General features: G+C 35.9%; 1 protein-coding gene across 3 annotated transcripts in view; it reads right to left on the bottom strand.

Annotated features, from left to right (window-relative positions):
- Positions 1-5,739: 5,739 nt before the first annotated feature.
- LOC126972810 (trissin receptor-like) overlaps positions 5,740-23,360 on the bottom strand; it is a 118,726-nt gene continuing 101,105 nt past the window's right edge. For all 3 annotated transcript variants that reach the window (XM_050819880.1, XM_050819878.1, XM_050819879.1), the window contains exons 6-7: positions 8,589-8,747; positions 5,740-7,320 (exon numbers count right to left, since the gene is read on the bottom strand). In XM_050819880.1, coding sequence (XP_050675837.1) covers positions 6,826-7,320; positions 8,589-8,747 — 654 coding nt within the window. In that variant the 3' untranslated portion in view covers positions 5,740-6,825. The remainder of the gene's footprint in view (positions 7,321-8,588; positions 8,748-23,360) is intronic.

The raw sequence follows: 23,360 nt of genomic DNA on the forward strand, positions 1-23,360 counted from the left end.
CATGGTTCTAAGTGCTATCTTCATCTCCCGAGATAAAATATTTTGCATTCGGACAGGATTTCTTCGAATTCTTTCCCTTACTGCTTTGATCATCTTTTTCGTACGTGGATGGCCAGATCTTTTTCAGTCACAAACAGAGGAGGTCTCGTTGTACCTATTAATAGCCTGGTAAACATTTTCCCCCTTATGTATAATGGTCCCCTTACTTTAAACAACCGCTAAGGAGCGTTTTTTCTCATTCTGACTTAGGTCAATAGAAGAAGATAGAGTGCGAATTAGCAATGCTTTAAGTTAGCAGACTATTATGAATAAGGGGGTTTATCATTTATCACAAACATTTTATGCATACATTAAACGGTACCAAGCGTATGGAGATTATTAAAATTGCATTTGGCTCCATACCTATTCGATTCGGTTCTCTTATCACCCCAGTCCATTTTAATATTGCAAAATATTGTACAATGTATCGGCGCCAAAATGAGAAAACACAATGAACAGTCATATAAAAATGACAGATTCCAAATTCAAATGTAATATTTTGTTTATTTTCAATTGTAATAGTATTTACGGCCAGACTAAGTCAATTGTGGGGTGGGAACTTAAATTCTGACTTACTTTTTATAGGGTTTTTTATATGTACTATGTAGAAAGAGTTGCACTTTTACTCGATATAAGTTGAAACTGGATTGCTTAAATATATTTCAATGTATAGATTAAGCCAAGAGCACCTTCAACTATTTTTTGGTATTATTCGCTGACAAGGTGGATATAATAACAACCTTAAAGTAAGGCGGCAACTGTCGGTTGATTTTTTTTAAATAGTTGCATCTATGAATTTTAATTAATAATAATGCCTTTAATATTTAATTTAGCAAGGAATTATCATAAAATTTGATAGGGTAAAACAATTTTTTAAGGGTCCTAGTAGGTTTTATCGATTTTATTACAGTTGGTACTATCTTGCGAGATCTTGATCAGTCCCGTCCGGCGATCTGGATGCGGTACTCTTCCAGCAAGCTGCGCCAGGAAGGTGAAAAGTGTTCGAGGTGGAGCGACGTCATTATGAACCACATATACCAGGGCAGGTTCAGTCTCAGCGTTACTCGTTAACTTGGCGAGAAATTTGCACGCCTTCCCTCGGGAAATCGTGTGTTCTGGTTAGTCACCAAGGCTGTCCCAGGAAATTTCTACCAGTGACAGTGACTCGTTGGCCCTTAACGCGAAAGAGAATGTTGATTTACTGCCGTCCCTTTTCGCGTCCAATTCAACTCTTTATGACTGAAATATTTTTTTGCACATGGATATACATGCAGGAGCTGAAATTCCGGCATGGGGCCGTAGTTAATGCGCTTTCCACCTAGGACATTTATAAATCGAGTGGACCCGATAGCATTTCCCCGATAGTGCTACGGATATTTCATCTCTCCTACTCACAGTCTTTTCCGGCTCTCCTACTCAACAGGCGTAGTACCAAAATTATGACAGGCGGCTTTAATGCAACTGATCCCTAAGAAAGATATATCCGTCCAACTTCCGCCTTATTTCCATTATCTCCATATTCTCCAAAGTTATGGAGGCGATTATCAACCGCGGACAAAGCGCTTATAGCGATATCCTATGGTTTTCCCGAATGGTTGTGCAAATTTGTTCACTATCTTTTTCGCTGATTGGAGCATCAAGGTTGTTATGAACGGTGCATGCTTTGACTTAAAACCCATTAATGTTATCTATATGATGCGTGCTATCTCCTGCACTAGTTCTTCTGCATATCAATGAAATGCTGCAAATTAGAACAATTCGTTGCTATGCAGACGACAGCACAGGGTATGCCTCTTAGACTGGCCTCTCGGGATAGCGTCCACGAGAACCGGAATTTGTGTCTGAAATCGAAACTTTATTTCAATTTTCAAGATTGTTGAACATTCGTGTAATCTTTTTTTGCATTATTTTGATGTCGTTATTGTAAGTTATGTGAAAGGGCTTCTATATCGGAGGAGCATATTCTAGCTGTGACTTGACTAATGATTGGAAAAGTGTTATGCAGCTATGTATTTTTTTGAATATGTACATCAAAGATCAATTTGAAGTTGAACCATAATTCTTAATACTCTACTATGTACGAGGTACTCTATAATGATGCCGGTTAGTTTCTTATTATTCAAGGTAATAAGTTCGTAGTCTCGTCGTTTAGTGAAAGTAATCACTTTACACTTCATCACGATCAGCTGGAAGACGTCCACTGCTGGACAAAGGCCTCCCCCAAAGATTTCCACGACGATCGGTCCTGCGCTGACCACATCCAACGTATTCTCGCGATCTTGACCAGATCTTCGGTCCAACTTGTGGGGGCCTATCCACTTTACATTTATTAGAGGCTAAAGGGAACATTTTGAGGCTCCAGTACATAGCAGTAGGCCGATTCACGTATATTCTAACGATCCAAAAATCGTTGTAGTTCAGAAGTCGTCCTATTGAAACTTGGTCCAAAATTGGTATTCACGTACCGATTCTATAGGACGACAACTCAATAGCACTGAAACTCAGCGACTTATTGACGACTTGCGATAGGACATTGCCAGTCTAATTCTACTATTCCTTTATTTTCTACCTTATTCTTTTAAATATGTTTATTATGATATCAGTGTCTTTTGCTCAGTTACAGGTTGAGTACTACTCAACCTAACAATATTTGAAGCCGTAGAGTAGTAAAAAGGTAAAGTATAATTATTTTTATACAGAAATTAATAGGCTAAAAATGAAATTTCTAGTCATACCCAAATGGTTGTAATAAAAAAAAGACCGCCGTACATCAAAGTCAAACTGGATTTTCGTCTAAGTGTAGGTAACTCTTTCTCGTCTCGTTTTGTTCGATTAAACAAAATGAGCCCGAAGAAGATTGTAACCGTGCATCAGCTTGAATTACTTACTGAGCTATTTTAGTTTTTTCATAAAAGCTGTAATAAATACCTACAATATTTAATAAATAATTAAGTAGGTATTTAATTAGTCCAAAAACATAGGTAAAGGTAAATAAATACCTTCTCTTTATTCTATCTCTTCCATCCTGAGTAAGAGGAAAATAAATATGTTTTTTGAATAACTCAACATCAAAAGCACATGATTTTTTTTTTTTTAATTAAAGTCTTAAATATAGTAAATATCTAGTCAGATATACTTATCTTAAAGATCTTAGTAGGTACCTAATAAGATCTTTCTTAGTAACTACCAACCTAAATAGGAAACTAAGTATAGTATTACGCTCTCATGGAATTAGAGGAACGATGTCTTCAATAACACCAAGGAATAAATCCTTGGTAAAGAGAAATGTTTTCACGAACTCCGTATCTGTCATTTCTAAATATTTGTTGATCCTTATATTATTTCGGCGTCGACGTTCTCTTCGCCGGCCTTCCCTTACGGAAAGATCCAAAAGTAGCCAAGACAAGCTGATATTCATGTTTATGAAAAAACTTTCAGCAGTCAACAACTGCAAGTTACTAAGTTCAGTTCAGCGACTTCTCAGACGTTCGATTTGACATTAAATCGTTTGTAACTAATTGTAAAAAGATAGCAGAATACCACTGACAGAACGATTGAAGTCCGTCTAGTTGACGTGAATACGCTTTAGCGATTTTTGGATAGGATCGTTAATCGAACGTGTGATTTAAATTAGTAGGTGAACGACAGATGTTGCTGCGATATCGCTCATGTAAAATTACAACATCTATTAAGACCTTAATGTAATAAGCGGCAATGTGTATAATTGTTTTATTGCTTGAAATTTTTTGAACTTGAAACAGATTAATTTAACTGTTTACTGGCATTTAAGTTTTTGCCACCACATCGTCGTATCCAATTAGGATCCAGTCAAGTGCAGAAATATATATATTAGTAATAATACTCAACCCTATCTTTTTAATGATATATTTGAATAGTATACATATATATTTGATAGTATACAATATACCTCTTTCTTTTTCTGTATCTTTTCAGCTGTGTTGATTAAATTTTCAACCATTGTTGATCTTATTGCAACTGACTTGGACTTTCTCAGAGTGCGTTGTCCGAGCCGCGCTTTGCTTAAATCTACTTGTAAAAAATTATTTAGATAGGTACAGTACAGCACTTAGATCTTCACGTCATTTGATTTACTTACTTGTGTTGCATGTAGTGAAAAGCATAAAAACAAAACCTGTGCAAAGGTATCCAGTTTGTGAGGTAGGTGTGTTGATAATGGCCCACGGATTCATTTATAGCGACGACATAAAAACATATTTACTAATTACCGAAAAAACCGTTACGCGGAGCTACAAATATCTTACAAAAATGTATAGACGACCTGTACAGCCCTGTGGCTAGTGACCCTGCCTACTGAGCTAGGGGTTCCGGGTTCGATTCCCGGTAGGTGTAAGCATTTATGTAATGAATATGGATGTTTAAATATGTATTTATGTATGTTTAAGTAAGTATACCTATTGTATTAAATATATCTTATTTTGTACCCATAGCAAAGGCTATGTTGAGGTTGAGGCAAGATAATTTATATTAAAGTGTGTAGCTGACCCAGCAAACGTTGTATTGCCGATTTTAAAATCCGCGATACAAAAGTAACTGTTGATCGTATTTATTTTTTAATGCTGACTCATAATCAAACAAATTAAAAAAAAATAGCAAAAAAATTAAAAAAAAAATTCGTGTGGACCACCCTTAACATTTAGGGGGATGAAAAATAGATATTGTCCAATTCTCAGACCTACCCAATATGAAATTTCATGAGAATCGGTCAAGCCGTTTCGGAGGAGTTCAATGTTTAACACCATGACACGAGAATTTTATATATTAGAGAAGATATTATGTAATTCATTGGATAGAGCATATTGCTAAATTGTGTAAGCAACAGAATACACTGTTAAAATATATACCGTTCTGCTTTCAAAATAGAGCTTAGAATACAGTAAACTTCGAAAGAAAGTACTCTTATAACGTTGCTGGAGTAAAGAAGTGTCTGAAAACGCAATCAACTCGCATGGTACAGTATTGGTTACATATTACTGCTTCACGGCAGAAATAGGCGCCGTTGTAGTACCCACGATCTAGCCGAGCCTCCCACTGGTAAAGGTGCAGACTTCATCTACGCGTGATCATTCCATCTGGAACACCTGGATATATCGAGGTTAGTGTGCTTGTTTCCTATAAACAATTATTTTGTTTACGCCTTGACTATTCCCGCAATCTAAAGTCCATTAAAATTCCAAAATCATTGAACCAGTTTAACTACCAATAATTATATCCTTAGATCCTTAGCTCACGCAGTTGGAGCCTAATGGTAAGTGTCAACATAAATTACACAGTTTATGTGAAATATTTAAATTAAGATTTTTGTGAAAATAAGGGACGAGACGAGCAGGACGTTCAGCTGATGGTAATTGATACGCCCTGCCCATTACAATGCAGTGCCGCTCAGGATCCTTGAAAAACCCCAAATATTCTAAATGGCACTACAACTACGCTCGTCACCTTGAGACAAGATGTTAAGTCTCATTTGCCCAGTAATTTCACTAGCTACGGCGCCTTTCAGACCGAAACATAGTAATGCTTACACATTACTGTTTCACGGCAGAAATAGGCGCCGTTGTGGTACCCATAATCTAGCTGGCATCCTGTGCAAAGGAGCCTCCCACTGGTAAAGTATGCTTAAATTTCCTCTTGTGATATTTTTAGGTCAATGAGATAATAATACAATAACAATAATCTATATTTGAATTAATTTCAATAAAAACTATACATACAATGATTTACAGATTGAATTAAATGTATTTACAACACATAATTTACAAACTTTATAATTAGCATCTTGATAAATTAAATTCTATCTAAGGTCTACTGTTATCAGATTTATGTACAACTAGCTGACCCGGCAAACGTTGTTTTGCCATATAAAGTATAATTCACGTGATAAATTTATAAGTAATAAAATATTGCCTATATTATAGCCTGTACATCATTTTGTTCTATTGTCAATAGTTTTTGCAGCGCACGCAAAAATAGGTTTTCGATTTTACACCTTGTGTTACAAAATAGCAATTTTATTACGGATCCCTAATTTTGAAAAAAAAAACATAGCCTATAGCCTTCCTCGATAAATGGACTACCCAACTGAAAGAATCATTCAAATCGTACCAGTAGTAGCAGAGATTAGCGCGTTCAAACAAACAAACAAACACTGCAGCTTTATAATATTAGTATAGATAAGTATTTTGTCGTATATAACAAGTTCTGTTTTTATATATGCTTAACTTTATAACAGTTGCACATTTTAATGTGAATTAATAATCTTAATTTCTATAAGTTTCATAAATAATACTAAAATCCAAACACAACACTAATGTATCACGTAACAGTCTAAACACATTCGTAAAGCTCGAGTGGCGGCGAGAGCGTTTCGACACTAAGGGACGAGACTAGCAGGACGTTCAGCTGATGATTCTTGGCACTACAATTGCGCTCGTCACCAGAGACATAAGATGATAATTCTCATTTGGCCAGTAATTTCACTAGCTACGGTGCCCTAAATACAATAATGCTTACACATTACTGCTTCATGGCTGTTGTGGACCCATAATCTAGCCGGCATCCTGTGCAAAGGAGCTTCCTACTGGTAAGTTATTCACCTCACTGTTAATCATATAAATGTTTCTCGCATGTTATGGTAGATACGGTGTAGAGGCTACTACTGTCGGTCACCTCGTCGGTGCCGGAGCTCTGTGTCCATCAGGATACATCGGAGGTGACCCCACGGCAAAGCAGGCCACGTCTATGTAACCCTCATGATTCTCCATGGCCGTTTGGTGCCATGGTGATCGTGCTACAGTTGGCGCGGGTTGATCTCGTTGAACTCCTCCGCAACCCAACACCGCCGACTCTATTCAGTAATATTACATTTTCACTTTTTCGCTTGGCATGCAAGCTACACAGGAGTAACTCTCGCATCCCTTTTCTGAAGTTCTTTGATAGAAAGGCGTACAGTAACGGATTAATGCCCGAATTGAAGTACGTTATCAGAAACGTGAGGGGAGTTAGGAGGGCGCTGAAGTCACTCGTGCCTTCGTAACCGCTGGACCAGTACTGCCACATCTTGCGGGCGTGGAAGGGCAGGTTGCAGACGGCAAATGTTAGCACGACGACTATCAACATCCGCACCACGCCTCGACGAGCTCGCAGCACGTTCCTCGACAGGTGGCTTAGGTGGCGGCAGTTCCTCGACTCATGGCTGTGGGAGGATGCGGTCGACCTCACTGTTGATGTTGATGACTGATTACCCTGAAGAGAAATACAAGTTGAAACCGCTTCTCCTGTATAACATCTCAATTCATACTTAGTTTATAGAAAACGGAAAAAAATAAGCACGTCAAATGAATGTACATCAATTTGTTATTTTTTTAAAGTGATAATCGTTATCACTTAAAAATACAACAAATAGTTTAGATTTGAAAGAGCGACATCTCAAATCCATTTACTAATATGCAAATATTGGGGTTGAGCAGGTTATCAACTGTAAAGTAGATCCTATAGATGAAATCACAACCTCAGAGTTTATCAACACATACAAGCACTCGTATGGAACACGAGAGTTGGCGGTTCCGAGTACCGCATCGTTCATAAATTTTGTTTTTAAATTTAATTTGTGTAATTAATGCACATCATTAAAAATGAAATAATATTTTGCACCATCATAGGAACACAGTACTCTCGTTATTATAAGTCTCGTCAGTTTTAGCTACCAATTACAGAACCCGAAACCATTGCACAATAATTATATTCTGTTTCACGACACTGCAAAGCGGTTACTCCTAGTTAACTATTTGCTTTATGACTTTCGTAACAAATGTAATTTAACTCAGCTTAGTATTAACAAATTATTTATTCAAAAGCATATGATTGTCAAACGGAACCTTCTTTGTGATCTTAGCCTAAAGTATCAAATTATAAATGTTTGATAACAGTTTTTATACGTGCATTAACATTTGTGCATAACCTTTGCATGACATAATATGGATGCCAAACATGGTCCTTAACAAAGAAAAATATGCAAAAATTTAAAGAGCGTCAACAAATCATTGAAAGAAGCACGTTAAAGATCAAAAGGAAAGACAAGGTAAGATCAAACAAATCAAGATTAAAACGAAATTAGAAAGGATAGACCACACTATAAAAGGATTAAAATGGCGATGGGAAGGACACACCTTGAGAAGCAATATAATATACAAAAAATAGTATATATTGGTATCCAAGACAAGGGAAAAGGAGACAAGTAAGAAAACCCACTAGATGGGAAGATGAGTTTAGAAAGTGACTGGATCAAAGTGGAGACGATCTGCTCTGGACAGATCACAATTAAAAATTTTGGAGGAGGCCTATGACGAAAGACAAGCGAACGATGTAGAAGATTAATAATATCACTTTTATTGGAATATTACTTAGCTTAGAATATTACTGAGCTCAGAATAATACTTAGATTATATATATTGTAATAATATTTACACTGTTTGCAATAAAGGCTTATCCATTCACTCATTATTTATACGTACTTTTGTTTCTTGTGTTCCGACAAAAGTTCTCTGCGGTTCGCAGTTGCCCGATGGTTTATCAGTTCGTGGACACTGTGTGGCGCAGCACTGACCGTGACCCATCTGCCTGAGGCCTTTCGAACTTTGCCACAACCCTACTGCAATACGTGTATAAAGCACCTAAAAATTACATCCACATTATCTATATATTCATATTAAAAACTACGTTTAAAAAAACCGACTTCAAAAACTGAAAAGTATCAAATAACTAAAAATTTAATTTAATACACCTCTTATGCCAACCTTTACCTTTAATATTAATAAAATACTATTATTTATATGTGCTACCTATTGAAAGGTTTTAAGTCGGTGCCAAGCACTAAACAAAATAAAACTTAACATTATAAATTGCTTTCGACGAAGAAGTTGACGAAGCTATCCCGCTCAAAGTCACGCGTGGCGAGTGTAAGTACCTACTATTACACTTGGCTTGGCGTGCGCCTTCCTTAATGACCAGCAATGTTACTGTGATTACTCTGGTGCTGCGAGAGAATTTGAGAGACTTTTATCACTTAACACCAGGTACCTGTACGCTCGTTTGTATCACCTGTTCCATTAAAAAGTTTCATTTAAATCTTTTAGGTATGGCTGTACGTTGGTCAAATTAAATGTAGCAGTAATTATTGATTTATATTAGGTTATATTATTATAAAACGAAACCACTGGAATATTTGCATGTCTGTCAAGATAAAACATACAGAGCCAACTCTTAAATTTGTTTCAGCCTTTCTTGAATGTTTCTAGCAAATAAAGAACTTCGACGGTAAAGCTTCCTCTTTGCCTTTTTCTCTCTGGCTTCATACTATGTCCTTCCGATTTCAGGGTAGCACCTGCTATATATATAAGGTGAGGACCTCCTCACCTTACGCATTTCAAAGTTATTACATATATTATATATTAAAATTTCTACTACTAGTAAAATATTTCAACATAAGCGACTGAGCTAAAGAGGGACCACATATTATTATAGTATTCGTTGTTCGAAAATGTAAAGTATTCGTCATTCGGTCAGAATTCGTCAGCAGATGAAGAAAAAGATGAATTACTGTTGCAAACAAGACGTCAGCGATAAATTTACAGAAGGGGCATAAAATAACAGCTTTGAAAATAATGCACCCTTCTACAAAATGCCTGCGGTGGCGTCGTGTGCCCGGTCGTCTCCTCTCGGGAACGACGGCTGGTCCATGCCTCATCAGCTCCTGAACGGGTGCTGCTTGTGGTGCCAAGTCGACCTGTTATACGTTATAAATCATTGTACTTACTTTTTATTATCATGTTCACAAAACATCCTAAAGGTTGCTGCAACTAGAATAGGATAATTTATATTACACAGTTTATTTTTTATGACGTTTTATGAAATATTTGATATTTAAAGCGCTTTTAACTTTGAACGCGATTCATATAATGGATGACAAACCTAATTAATTATATTACAGCCATTGTAGATTACTCTATTGATTGAGAAGAGTGGCCGTTGAGTTTCTTGTATGTTCTTCTCACGAGCTGCACTTTTTCCGAATGTATGGTAGATTCAGTTATTTAAAAGAAATATACCAACGGTTCAAAATCGCTTAGTTTAATGAATAAATATAAATGTAGCTGACCCAACAGACGTTGTTCTGTAAATAATAATAAAAAATACTGCTATATAGGAATTTGCCAATAATGTTTCAAAACATCAAGTATTATTTCGTAAAAAATGCTCCCTGTTGTAATAATGAAATTGTTTCACAGCGGAACTGTTAAACCGTGCGTCAGTTAATTCTCTCATAGAAATATGTCCATACAAAACAAATATAGTGAATATAAATAATTATGGGCCCCAAATCGAAATAAAAACTATCCTATCTCTCAAGTTGGACTAAACTGCACTCCATGAAGCAATCCCCATTAAAATCCGGTCATTAGTTTAGGGTGTCAATTGCGGACAAACAACGTGTCACGTAATTTATATATATTAAGATAATATAAGTCAAATAAACCTTTTATTTGACTTTTATTTTGAATGTTCTTTATGCCATCGATTAAAACCGAGCGTATTTTTCAAGCAATTTCACATGACATTAAAAAAAGCAGCAATAGTGGGGCACATTCTTGCAGTCAACAACTGTGTTCTACTCTCCATTGGCTTGCTGATAATATTAGTAGTAATATTACTAGTTAGGATAAATTCATTATGCAACAAAATACATTAATACTAGTAAATAGAAATCGTATAAGTTGCAAATTAGTAGGAGACCTTTGCACAGGATGTCGGCTGGATTATGGGTACCACAACGGCGCCTATGTATGCCGTGAAGCAGTAATTTGTAAACATTATTGTGTTTCGGTGTAAAGGGTGCCGTATCTAGAGAAATTATAGGGCAAATGACACTTAACATCTTATGTCTCAAGGATTTTTCAAGAATCCTGAGCGGCACTGAAGTATCATCATCAGCCGAAGGTCCTGCTCGTTTCGTCCCTTATTTTCATAAAAAAAAAAAGATTGGTCAAATTATTTGCAGTTTAAGCAACAGTAATATTGTTGTAAGTATTACTTGTTAATCTTTAGCTTGCAACTTTTTGTATTTTCTAGTAGTCTTTCTAATAGTCCCCAGGTGGTGTGTCGAAGTGTGTGACGAGTCGTTCAAATTTCAAGAAAATGTATTTCGTTTAAGCTTCAAGTAACTTGACTCTGATGTGCATGTCGGCTTAATATCTTTATTAAGTTAAAATGTTCATTAACGAGGTAAGCGAAGTGGCAAATTAGGGATTCCAGAATTACCTATAAACAGAAATTTGTAAATTTAGAAGAAAATCATTATGGGTATACTAATTCCTTCTATGAGGTGAGTATGTACCATGACCAAAACATCATTATATTGGTTGAAATACTCTTAGAAAATATTATGGTATTAAAGATTTCATAGTTATAATATCAGTCATAATAGCTTGACTAGCAAAGTGGAATAGAACAGTGTGTAAATGGAAAAGGAAAATTGACTGTATGAGACAAGTAATCTCTTGCCAAACGCGTGGATGTGGAATGCCAGACGTCGACGTGATGCGGGTAGTACTTTGCATTTTGACGTAGTGTCCGGTGGTGGAATTCCGCTGGAATCAACCCCAACTGCTCCTCTGAGCTCTCCTCGTGATAAATGCGGTAGAAGATGCAGAGACCACCCACATCTCTACGCAACGCCAAAGAATCAAGCCGATCAGAGATGAATATGATAGTCAATGATTCAATCCGCTCAAATGAAAAAAAATGAAAAGAAACTGGTACTGTACTCCATGAGAGGCCGAATTATATTGTTGTTAGATACAAGTACTGTCTCGCCTTACTGAGTTTACGCCTTACACTGGTGTACCAAACTTTTTAGAGATCAGTTTGGCCTTCTCTACCAAGTGACCACGGAACTGAACGTCGCTCATTATATCGACGCCAAGTATGCCGATACAAGCTGTGGCAGTTAGAGGAACGACCTCGAACTACTGAAAATCAGTGCTGTTTCATTGCCACGGCCTTGTTACAGATAATCCTGAGTCGGTGAACCATTTCCTGCATTGCACAGAAACTCTCCAATACTCATTCACTTACTATTTAAATACGTTTTTTTTGGTTTGTTTTGTACATTTATCTTATTATAAGTGTATACTGTGAGTGTTTTGTGAAATAAGTGTTTTTCTTTCTATATTTCCTCTAGTGAAAATTAACAAAACGCTTATTGCCACTTCTTGTCATTAAAGCCTAACATTTTCCGAAGTAATGTAAAAGAAAAGAAAACTTTTGACATTCATAATTGTCTTTTCCTTGACCTCCATGAATAAAGTGATTTTGATTTGATTTTGATTTGATAACATAAATGACTTTCTTAATGATACCACAAATTGGGAATGGAGCGACCGCCCTCAGGCTATTAAATGATAAGTTTAATTGTACAATGTTACTTTGTTAATGTTACAAAAAAAAGCCCGCTGAGTTTGTTGCGCCCATTCTTCTCAGACCTGAGGCATTCATTTTGGAATGGGTGGTAGTAGTTTTATGACTTTCAATAAGTGATTTCACACCCTATTTTGAATAAAAATATTAGAATTTGAATTTGAATTTAAACTGAATCTGGGTGACACTACAGAGACATGGACTAAGATGGAGGAGATCTTCAACAATGCGTTCTTACCAAAGAACGCTAACAATTTATTCGTACTTACTGACTAATAACAATTAACTAAGCTATGAAAAATAAACTACCAACGAATAAAACAAATATTAAACAAAATGTATGTGAAATGAATTTTACTAAAAAATCAAGCAACTTCAAAAAAAACGTATTCGTAACACTTACTTATACTTAATATACTTAATATGCACTAAACATTAAAAAATGATTGCGTATTCTTTTACAACTTAATAATCAATATAATGTTATTATAATTATTTTTACTTTTTGAAATCGGTGCCCTGTCGCCGCGGCTCCGCTCTCGCCTTTCGCCTAGTCACGTTGAACCTATAACTATGTATGTAGTTAGAAACCTACCTTTGCTGACACCGACTCCAAAAATAAATAGAAGCAGACAATGTACTGTACATTTCAAATTTGATTCAATTTGAACCAGTAGTATAAGAATTATAATTAGTCAAAGTTTATTAATTTTTTCACTCACTGACACACTGACCGACCGATCATCAAAAGTCTAAAGCACTTCGAACAGCCATAGAAGCTTCAAATTTAGAATAAAATTAGTGTTTGGTGTATAAATCAAGGGAAAACCAAAATATTTTGCAATTTATGTGTACTTTTAGTATAAATACACCAACTGCATTTGTAATCCCATATTGTTCCCGTTTCTATGAAAAGCTAATTATATCTAATTATTGTCGACTTTCGAAGTATTCACGCCCAGGCATCCTCTATTTATGATTTTGTAATTTATGTCTACTTTTAGTAGTCTAAATATACCAACTGCATAAATAACTTTGTAATCCCATATTGTTCGCGTTTCTATGAAAAGCTAATTAAACCTAATTATTGTCGACTTTCGAAGTATTCACGCGCAGGCATCCTCTATTTATGAATATATTGTATTAATTAATTATGACTAAGGTTGGCCTCTCACATTCGGAATGGCTCTCTGCATTCATAATGTAGAGTCCGGTATCTTAAGAATTCAGAATGATTAGTAGTCTCGTGCAGGCTAGCGGAACTCTGTAAGAAATAAGTGAATCACTCGATTGTATGAAACGTACAGTAATTGACAGATGACGGCTACAATCTTGTAAAAAGAAAGGAGATAGCCGAAATCCACTACGTTTTAAGCAACTGTTAGCTTTCAAACTTAGCCGAACTATATTTTGTGGCCTGTTATTACTACTATTTCAAACTAACTCTAAAATTACTGCACGTTTCATACTAATCTAAATTTTAATTTTTACTTAGACAGTCCCTCCCGCCTTTTATTACGTAGTATTTACATCCTCTTTGGACTCGTGATTCCCTGCAAATGTCGTCGACGTCTTTATGGAAGAAGAATAATCGCATTGCTTTTGCCCCAACATAATAAAAAAAAAGAAATGCAAAAGTAAACATTGGTTACATCCTTTAAATATGAACAGAAAAAAGGAGAGTTTAATCACATTACGGCGAGAAAATTATTTATTCATTATCTGTTTCGAGTATATGTACCGTTCTAATAAAATGTACTTAAGGGGAATACACATGTTTTGAAATCATAATCTTAAATATTCCGATCTGAAATTCAGAACGTTTGGCAATATCATTCTTACAGATCGATCTGAGAAATTAATAATCTGAAAAAAAAATATGTGAGTGGAGCATTAAACAATTTATTATATTAAAATATGTTTTTACTTGCGAGATACACTGTATTTGAATTTAAAAAAAAGATACATTGTGTTTTCATGCGAGGGCCAAGTTAATCTATTTATTGAACACATAAAATATTTTTAATATTGATATGGTCACTATAAGATGTTGGTAGGTTTGCTAATAACGTTATTACTTAAGGCAGAAGGACCGTTTTTTTATATATAATCACTTATAAAATGCTCACAGAATACCTTTATTTATTTACGGTGTGTGTGGATGATGCAGCTACTGTACTCAATAACTTATGTTTTGTATTCATTTAAATTTGTTGACTTACTCGTAACAACGTAACAAAAATAATAAGTCAATGCTAAATAAAGTAATAAATAAATACATACTAAATTATTTACTTAAACTTATTGAAACGAAAAGAAAAGTTTTTACAGTTAATTATGCGAACCTTCTAAATTGATTTATATATAACCTCTAACTGAACATACTCTTTTAATTAATACAAATGAGCCCTTGCTCATTCTTGGTCTCTAAGGAATTGTTTTCAGAATAAACAATACCCAAAAGTTTGGTTCACAGAATTAACCGCCTCCGCAATCGCTACGTTACCGCTAAGAGAAAGCAGACATGATGCGTAACACCCACTGTCCCTGTATTTTAAAACGGACACGAAGCGTGGTTTAGATGATACTGATAATGGCCTAATAAAGATACAACATTGAGCTGAAATGTAAAATAAAATATTTGATAACGATGAATTCGAGTAAAAACCTAATAAGTTGTCAGCAATTTATATATTTTTTTATAATAGAGGGGCAATGGGCAAGATGAAGACGTGATGGGCAATAGCGAGGCAACCGCCCATGGAAATCTGTAACAAGAAGTATCAAGAGATGCGTTATCGGTCGTTAAGCTTACTCCCAGTAAGCTCTTTTCTTGAATCAAATCAAATCAAATCAAAATCAGTTTATTCACGTAACTCACGGAAATGACACTTATGAATGTCAAAAAAAAATCTTATTGAATCTACCGCTACTTCGTAAAGGGTTGAGCTAATGAGAAGAAGTAGCAAGAAACTCATTGCCAATCTTTTATATCAAGATTTACATTTACATCGATTTATAAATCATTTCAATTACAATATGATATGTAAAATGTAAAATGATGCAACAAACACACTCAAACGTCAAATAGTCAATGTCTTACACGAGTAAGTCAAAAAAGTAAATGTAAATTAATACAAAAGTTATTGAGTACAGTAGCTGCATTATCCACATACACCATAAATAAATAAAGGTATTCTGTGAGCATTTTATAAGCGGTTATAAATAAATAGATATGTATATATCCATACATTTATATACGCACAACTTTTAAGAATCTGAAACCGAAGCTCCGGCAACAGGATCATACTGCCAGCACAAGCAGCGCCCGTTCACAAGCATGACGCATGAGCCTGCCATCGCCTCCCTCAACCATATTTTAGGAATTGGGACGACCCGTCCCATGTCGCCACCACAAGCAGTGACAAAAAGGTGAAGGTCCCTAATTCGTATCGGTTTGGGAAAACAGCAGCGGGTAATTGATTTCACGAAGTATCTGGCAGAACACGTGTTTGTAGAATGCCAGACGCCGAGGTGATGCGGGCTATATATAGAATTTTGATGTAACGTCCTGTGGTGGACTTCGGCCGCCGGAACCAACCTGAACAGTACTCCCCATGGTAAATGCGGTAGAAGATGAAGAGAGAACCCACATCTCTACGCAACGCTTAAGAATCAAGCCGATCGGAAATGAATTGATCGTCGATGCTTTGAGCCGCTCTTAGTTTTATACGTTCAGATGAAAGAAATAAAAATATAAAAAAAACTGGTACTGGGGAGTGCCCGCCCAGAGGTGAGAACAATACTCGTTTTTACAGCATTTAAGGGTTTCAAGTGCAGCATCCACCTTGATGATCTGATCGGCTAAAAAGCTAGTGACCCATCTGCAATCCTCGAGAATCCCATAGGATGATAGCTATTTCCAAACTCACTGCCAACACCTCTCCCTTCATCTCAAACGCTTGGGCCAATTTATGTGAAGTCAGTGAGGTGGCGTGAGTGATCAGAGTGCGATATGCAAGAAGATCACGGGCGGTAGTTGGACTGAACCAAGTGTACACATTCCTTAAGAATTGGGTGCACTATAGCCGCCTTCTATAATAGAAACAACGCTTCTTATGTATTCAAGGTTCACCATCCATGTCAATTCTCACAAAACACTATCTCTCACCGTGCTCATGAAATGACTTTAATTTAGATTATTTAATATTTAATTTATTATTTTAACTTTACTATGCCGTGTTAATTTACAAATACGAAATAAGTTTAATGCTGTACATTAGGTTTAATAGTAGTTTTAGGTTAATAGTGTAAATTTAGTATTATTGTAAGTAGTATTGTTAGTATTATCTTTACACGAGAGCTGCTGCCGACAAACTACTTACGTAGTTTGGCAGACTGTACTCATGAAATTTGTAAACGCTACTGCAATAAATGAATTAAAAAAAAATACCATCACAATTGAACTAAATGCAAGCTTATCCTGAAATAGTGGTTACAGAAATTGGACTATAACTCCACTGAAAAAAAAGGGTGAGGTCCTGGTAATCTGTGGTACAGGGTCAAACTACTTCAGTCACCAGCTCTTCACAAAATACCAGCTGTTAAAAATTTAACCCTAATGTACCGTTTTAATTTTAAGATCTTTTGAAGAAGCAGAAAATAAATAGTTATATTTTTTTTTTGTTCTAAATTTTATTTCTTTATTATTATTATTATACAATCTATTACAACTGAATCTTATTTCCTATTCTGCTGGTGGTTGAGGTGACAGACTGAGGAACTTCCGCACGATGTGTGACATTCCAAAAATAGTGGAATACGGGATTTCAAAATGCACAAGATTGTATCAAAGAGCAAGTTGCTAATGGATAATTCTGGCTACTTGGTTGTGTCTGTGCAAAAACTCTCCATTGGCAAGACGAGAACGACCGGAAATAATATTTGTGATGGACTCAGCAGGATGTTGACACGCCTGACATATGTCTACTGTGCCATCATTATTATTAAGTTATTCGTCTTGATAACTTAATCAGCAATTGCACAGGTAAATCCTTCAGTTTCCTCAAAGAGGTCACCCAATCGCAGCCAATGCACAGACGAAATTGAGTCTATATCAAGCCCGCAGAGAGCCTGATAAAAAAGTCCAAGAATCTTTTTACCCCCCCCCCCCCATACATTCAAGCGATCTTGAGTACAAAGTATCACAGTATATTCAATGACTCTCTTGGCTTACTTAAAAATAAAATACTAACAAACTTTTAAGTCAAACTATAAACTAACCTAGTAACTTAAATTGATTATCACATTTACTTTCATTTGGACTTTCATTTCATCATTTCATTTCAGTTATAAAACACTTACTTTGCGTTACTATGCGTTTCTCTTATAGGTGTGCATATTATAATTGTAAATAATGTTAAATTTATAAATATACTAGCTGACCCGGCAAACGTTGTTTTGCCATATAAAGTATAATTCACGCGATAGTTTTATAAGTAGTAAAATATTGCCTATATTATAGCCTCTACATCATTTTGTTCTATTGTCAATAGTTTTTGCAGCGCACGCAAAAATAGGTTTTCGATTTTACACCTTGTGTTACAAAATAGCAATTTTATTACGGATCCCTAATTTTGAAAAAAAAACATAGCCTATAGCCTTCCTCGATAAATGGACTACTCAACACTGAAAGAATCATTCAAATCGGACCAGTAGTACCAGAGATTAGCGCATTCAAACAAACAAACAAACACTGCAGCTTTATAATATTAGTATAGATATGTATTCTGTTGAAGTGCCTAGTTAATAAATAAATACATTCACGATTATGCAGGTTTTTAGCACTTAGAAAACCGCGGCCTCCACATTACCGTGGGATATATTATAATCTCATAAAAGATGAACGTGGATGGTGAATACGGTATGTCGTCAGTAGTTTACGGACCTTCCCATAAAGGGCGTCAAGCTCGGTCTGAGTCTATACGAGAATATTAATGGGTAGTGCCTCTACACTACCCAGCTGTTGAAAGCACTTTTACTGTACCTTATTTCCACCAGATACTTTTTACTTGTTAACCGTTAAAAGAAACTTCACCAAGAAGTCACCAGCTGTTTAATGTCCATATCTAAAAAGCAATTCTGACATACCAATGTCGGTTTCATTCTTTCTCAGTGATTTTATTATTATTCTTATTTAGGGTTAAAGTATGATATTGCCGTATATATTTTTTCTAAATTTAACATATTTATTTAATCAAAATAAATACAATTATTAACATTGCTGCCATAAAATAGGAAGGTAATTTAATTTGGGATAGAACTGTGGTAATCTAGATTCGACAAAATGTGTGAAAGCATTTTGTACTGCCTCCTGAGAAGAGAACTTTTTATCACGTAGAAATTGTTCAAATCGCGAAAAACATCGTAGTCCTTTGGAGCAAAGTCTGGAGAATACGGAGGGTGATAAATGATTTCTAATTGCAGTTCCTGTAGAGTTTAAACAGTTGCTTTATGAGGTCTCGCGTTATCATGGAGCAATAATGGTGAAGATCGGTTCATGAGACGTGGCTGTTTCACTGATATTATTGCTATCATTGTTCGTTACTCGGCATAGTACATATCTGCCGTTATGCTTGACCAGATAGGAGAAAGCTATAATGAATAACACCATGCTGAGACCATCATCACGTTACCATTACCTTTTTATTGGCCAAACATTGGTTCATAAGCTGCAACGTTGCGACGTTTGACCTGGGGTCAGCCAATAAATTTTTCGCTTACTGTTATCGCAAATAATCCTCTTTTCATCGCATGTCACAATTCGATTCAATATACCTTCATTTCTGTATCGACTCAACAAGGCAACACAAGTTTTTGAAACATGAGGCACCCATTTTTCATATATTTTAATTTTATTATATGTAATTAGACGCAAATGAGTCAATATTGTTGGTAAGGTAACGTTAAACCATGCTCCTCATTCTTGGGTAGTTCAGATCGGATCGTTTTCCACATATTTCGTTCTTCAAATCAAAGTTTCCATGACGAAAGCGTTGAAACCAAACTCGAACGGTGCGTTTATCAGCAGTCCCCTCTCCTTCCTGACGCGTTAGTTCCGCGCCGGAACTCGTATTCAAAAATCACTCGAATTTTTGAAGTATCCATCTTTCTTGTCTAAGCTGAATAAGAAAACAACCGACAGTCGATAGTCAAATGTTGCACACTTTTAAAAGAATAAGTACATATGTATCTACCATGTGAAAAAAGTTTTACTCAAAAATCTCAAACCATAAAGATTCTAGAAATATGTCAATTCGAAGTACCTACTACTATAAAACGGCAATCTCTTACTTTAACTACCATTATTATTGGACCTTTTATAAACATCAGTTTGTAAGTTTTGTTTTTTGTTTAATATCCAACCTCAATAATTTAACTCGTAATTATCACAAATATGACTATTCACAGCATCCGAGCAGGAATAAAAATATTAATAAGTAAAGATAAATAATTAATAACGTAACAAAATTAATTGACAATTGAACCTATTGACCAAGATTAAATGTATATACTTTGCAAAATGTTTACGAGTAATGAGTGTAGTTCATCCTCAGCATCCTTTTAATGAGTCCAATATTAATTGTGAACATTTTAATAAACTCAGCGAAACGTGCTTTTACAAATTGTGACAGTAAAATTATGATTTTAATTTGAATCACATATCCCATTATAAACCGATTCAAAAGTGGGAGGTCTACAATTCGGCAGTAGTAGGTAGTATGTATGTTATGGACAGATTTTATATCAATGGAATCTATTAGTACGAGTAAACAAAATAAAACTTAATATTATAAATTGCTTTCGACGAAGAAGAATACGAAGCTATCCTGCTCAAAGTCACGCGTGGCGAGTGTAGGTTTTAATATGACAGGAACAGTGGAAATATTCCATTCCCAATACTTTTAGTGCAGCCTTCGTATTTTTGCCTGTTCTTCTCTGGTCTGAGACATAAGTTTACGAATGGCTGGTATTTGTTCAGTGAGTGTTTTCAAAAACTTATTTTGAACTTGAAATTGAATTTTAATTGAGCAACCTCGTCAAATTGTATAACTATATTAATAATATTGAATGATTAGTGACAGCTATTCAGCTTTTTTATTTAGCCCTCTAGAAAAGGAGGACAAACGAGCGTACAGGTCACCTGGTGGTAAGTTACCGCCGCCCACATTTTCTTGGAACACCAGACATATCACATGAGCGTTACCAGCCTTTAAGGAAGGTGTTCGCGCTTTTTTTTGAAGTCCCGGAAACACCGCATAAGGAAGCTCATTCCACAGCTTTGTAGTACGTGGAAGAAAACTCCTTCAAAACTGCACTGTGGAGGATCGCATCCACAACCAGATGGTAAGGATAATATTCTTATTTGTGGTGTGTCGTGTGAAGGTGGAATTCAGAGGCAGGAATCAGGTGAAAGAGCTCTTTGGAGCACTCCCCGTGATAAATACGATAGAAGACACACAATGAAGCGAAGTCTCTACGCAACGCCTAGTGTCCAGCCGTTCATAACTTTCTCCCGGCACTGGTCGACGATTTCCTGAGAGAGACCTGCATGGCCCGTGTATATCCCCACTGCTGTTGTCTACATAGCCATGTATGTTGCCCAACATTTATTTATTTATTTATTTATAGGACAACCAGTAGTTGTTACATTCTAATATGCTTAAAATATATCAAATAATGAGTTGAATGTACAACAAATTAAGGTGTCACAACATGCACATAAAACAATTATATAAAATAAAGCAAAAATTATAAAATCAAGATATGAATTTGAAAAGAAGGAAAAAAAAGAAGAAGAAGAATATTAATCATATTTTGGCGCCTAACAATCTCGTAATATTTTTTTTAAAAGCAGGTAAAGAATCTTTAAAAATATCTACTTCACCACAGATGGAGTTATAAGTTCTTGATAGACGTGGTATGGGAGAAAATTGCTTAAGGTTAGTTTTGGCAAATGGCTGATGGAACAGGCCAGCTCCGACCTGCGCACGCCTTGGTACTCGGCGGGGAACTCGTAAGCTGATGGAGTGCACGAGTGATGGACTGTCGAACTGATTTCTAATTATTTTGTATAAAAATATTAGATCTAGCATTTGTCGTCGAACAGAAAGACTTTTCAAGTTAAAGTGTCTCAACTTATCGCAGTACGATGGCAATTGCTTATGTACCCCACAAGAAAAAGCAAGGTGCCATAAGAACCGTTTTTGAATGCGTTCAACTCTTAATTGGTGAATGTTGTATTGAGGAGACCAAACGATGCTACAGTATTCTAGATTACTGCGCACATAAGCATTATACAGGGTTATTTTAGTTGTTGGATTGCGAAATTTTTTACAGTTACGGATGATGAAGCCTAGCATTTTGGAAGATTTATTAATAACATTATCAATATGAGGCAGAAACGTTAATTTGTTATCAAAAAAAACCCCTAAGTCTCTAATATCAGTTTTATCCTCTAGAATTAAACCATTAATGCTATATTGAGTTCTGAGTATATCGCGGTTGCGAGTGAATGTGATAGAGTAACATTTACTTGTGTTCAATATCATTTTATTACTAGTACACCATTTGTATATTGCATTAAGATCTTCTTGTAATAAATCGCAATCTAAAGGGCTTGTTATAGTTCTGCATAACTTCAGGTCATCTGCAAAGAGATAAGTGCTACTGTGTTGGATGTGAGATACAATATCGTTAATAAATAAATTGAACAGCCATGGCCCCAAATGAGAACCCTGAGGTACTCCTGAGATCACTGCGTAATTGTCGGATTTGAAGCCCTTCACCGCTACGTATTGAGTTCTGTTCGATAAGTAGGAATTAAACCATTCCAAAAGCGTCCCGCCTATTCCATATAACTTTATTTTTTGCAATAAAATAATATGGGTAACTCTATCGAAGGCTTTTGCAAAGTCCATGTAAATAGCGCTTACTTGTACACCAGCATCAACTGCATTTACTATTTCATTATGGTATACAACCAAGTTAGTGATCGTTGAACGGGATTGAGCGAATCCATGTTGCTCATGTACGAGAAGTTGTTTTGTATGGCTCTTTAAATACGGATAGAGCAATACTTCGAATAACTTCGCAAATACGGACAGAATTGAGATGGGCCTATAATTCGAAATAATGTCTTTATCTCCGTTTTTATGGATAGGAGCTACTTTGGCAGTTTTCCATATATCAGGGAATATACCAGTAGAAAGAGACCTATTTATTATAAGAAAAAGTGGAAAACTTAAAGCTAGGCTGCACCTAGACACGAAATACGGTGGAATGCCATCTGGTCCTGCCCCTTTGTGAACATCAAGTTCATTTAACTGTTTTAGGATGCTATATAACATATCATTGATAAATATAACATATCATTGATAAACAGTGTAGGTGATAGCACACAGCCTTGGAGCACTCCAGCATTCACGGGCTTCGGATTCAAGCAATAACCATCGACAACTGTACCTGTATGCTGCGCCCAGTGAGGACGCTGGAGGTCCACTTGCATAAGCTCTCGGGAATCCCAAATGATGGAAGTTTTGTGAGAAGCGCCTTGTGCCCTACACGATCAATGGCCTTCGCTATATCCAAGCGAACTGCCAGGCCTTTCCCCTTGCTTTCGATAGCCACCGTCTATCTATGTGTTAGGTATACCAGAAGATCGCCCGCCAACCGGCCATGGCGAAGGCCGTACTGTCGGTCGTTGATCAATTGGTAACCATCTAGGTATATCAAGAGCTGGCGGTTAATTT

Source organism: Leptidea sinapis, chromosome 27 (genome assembly GCF_905404315.1).
Source record: "Leptidea sinapis chromosome 27, ilLepSina1.1, whole genome shotgun sequence".
In the NCBI taxonomy this organism is placed as follows: domain Eukaryota; kingdom Metazoa; phylum Arthropoda; class Insecta; order Lepidoptera; family Pieridae; genus Leptidea; species Leptidea sinapis.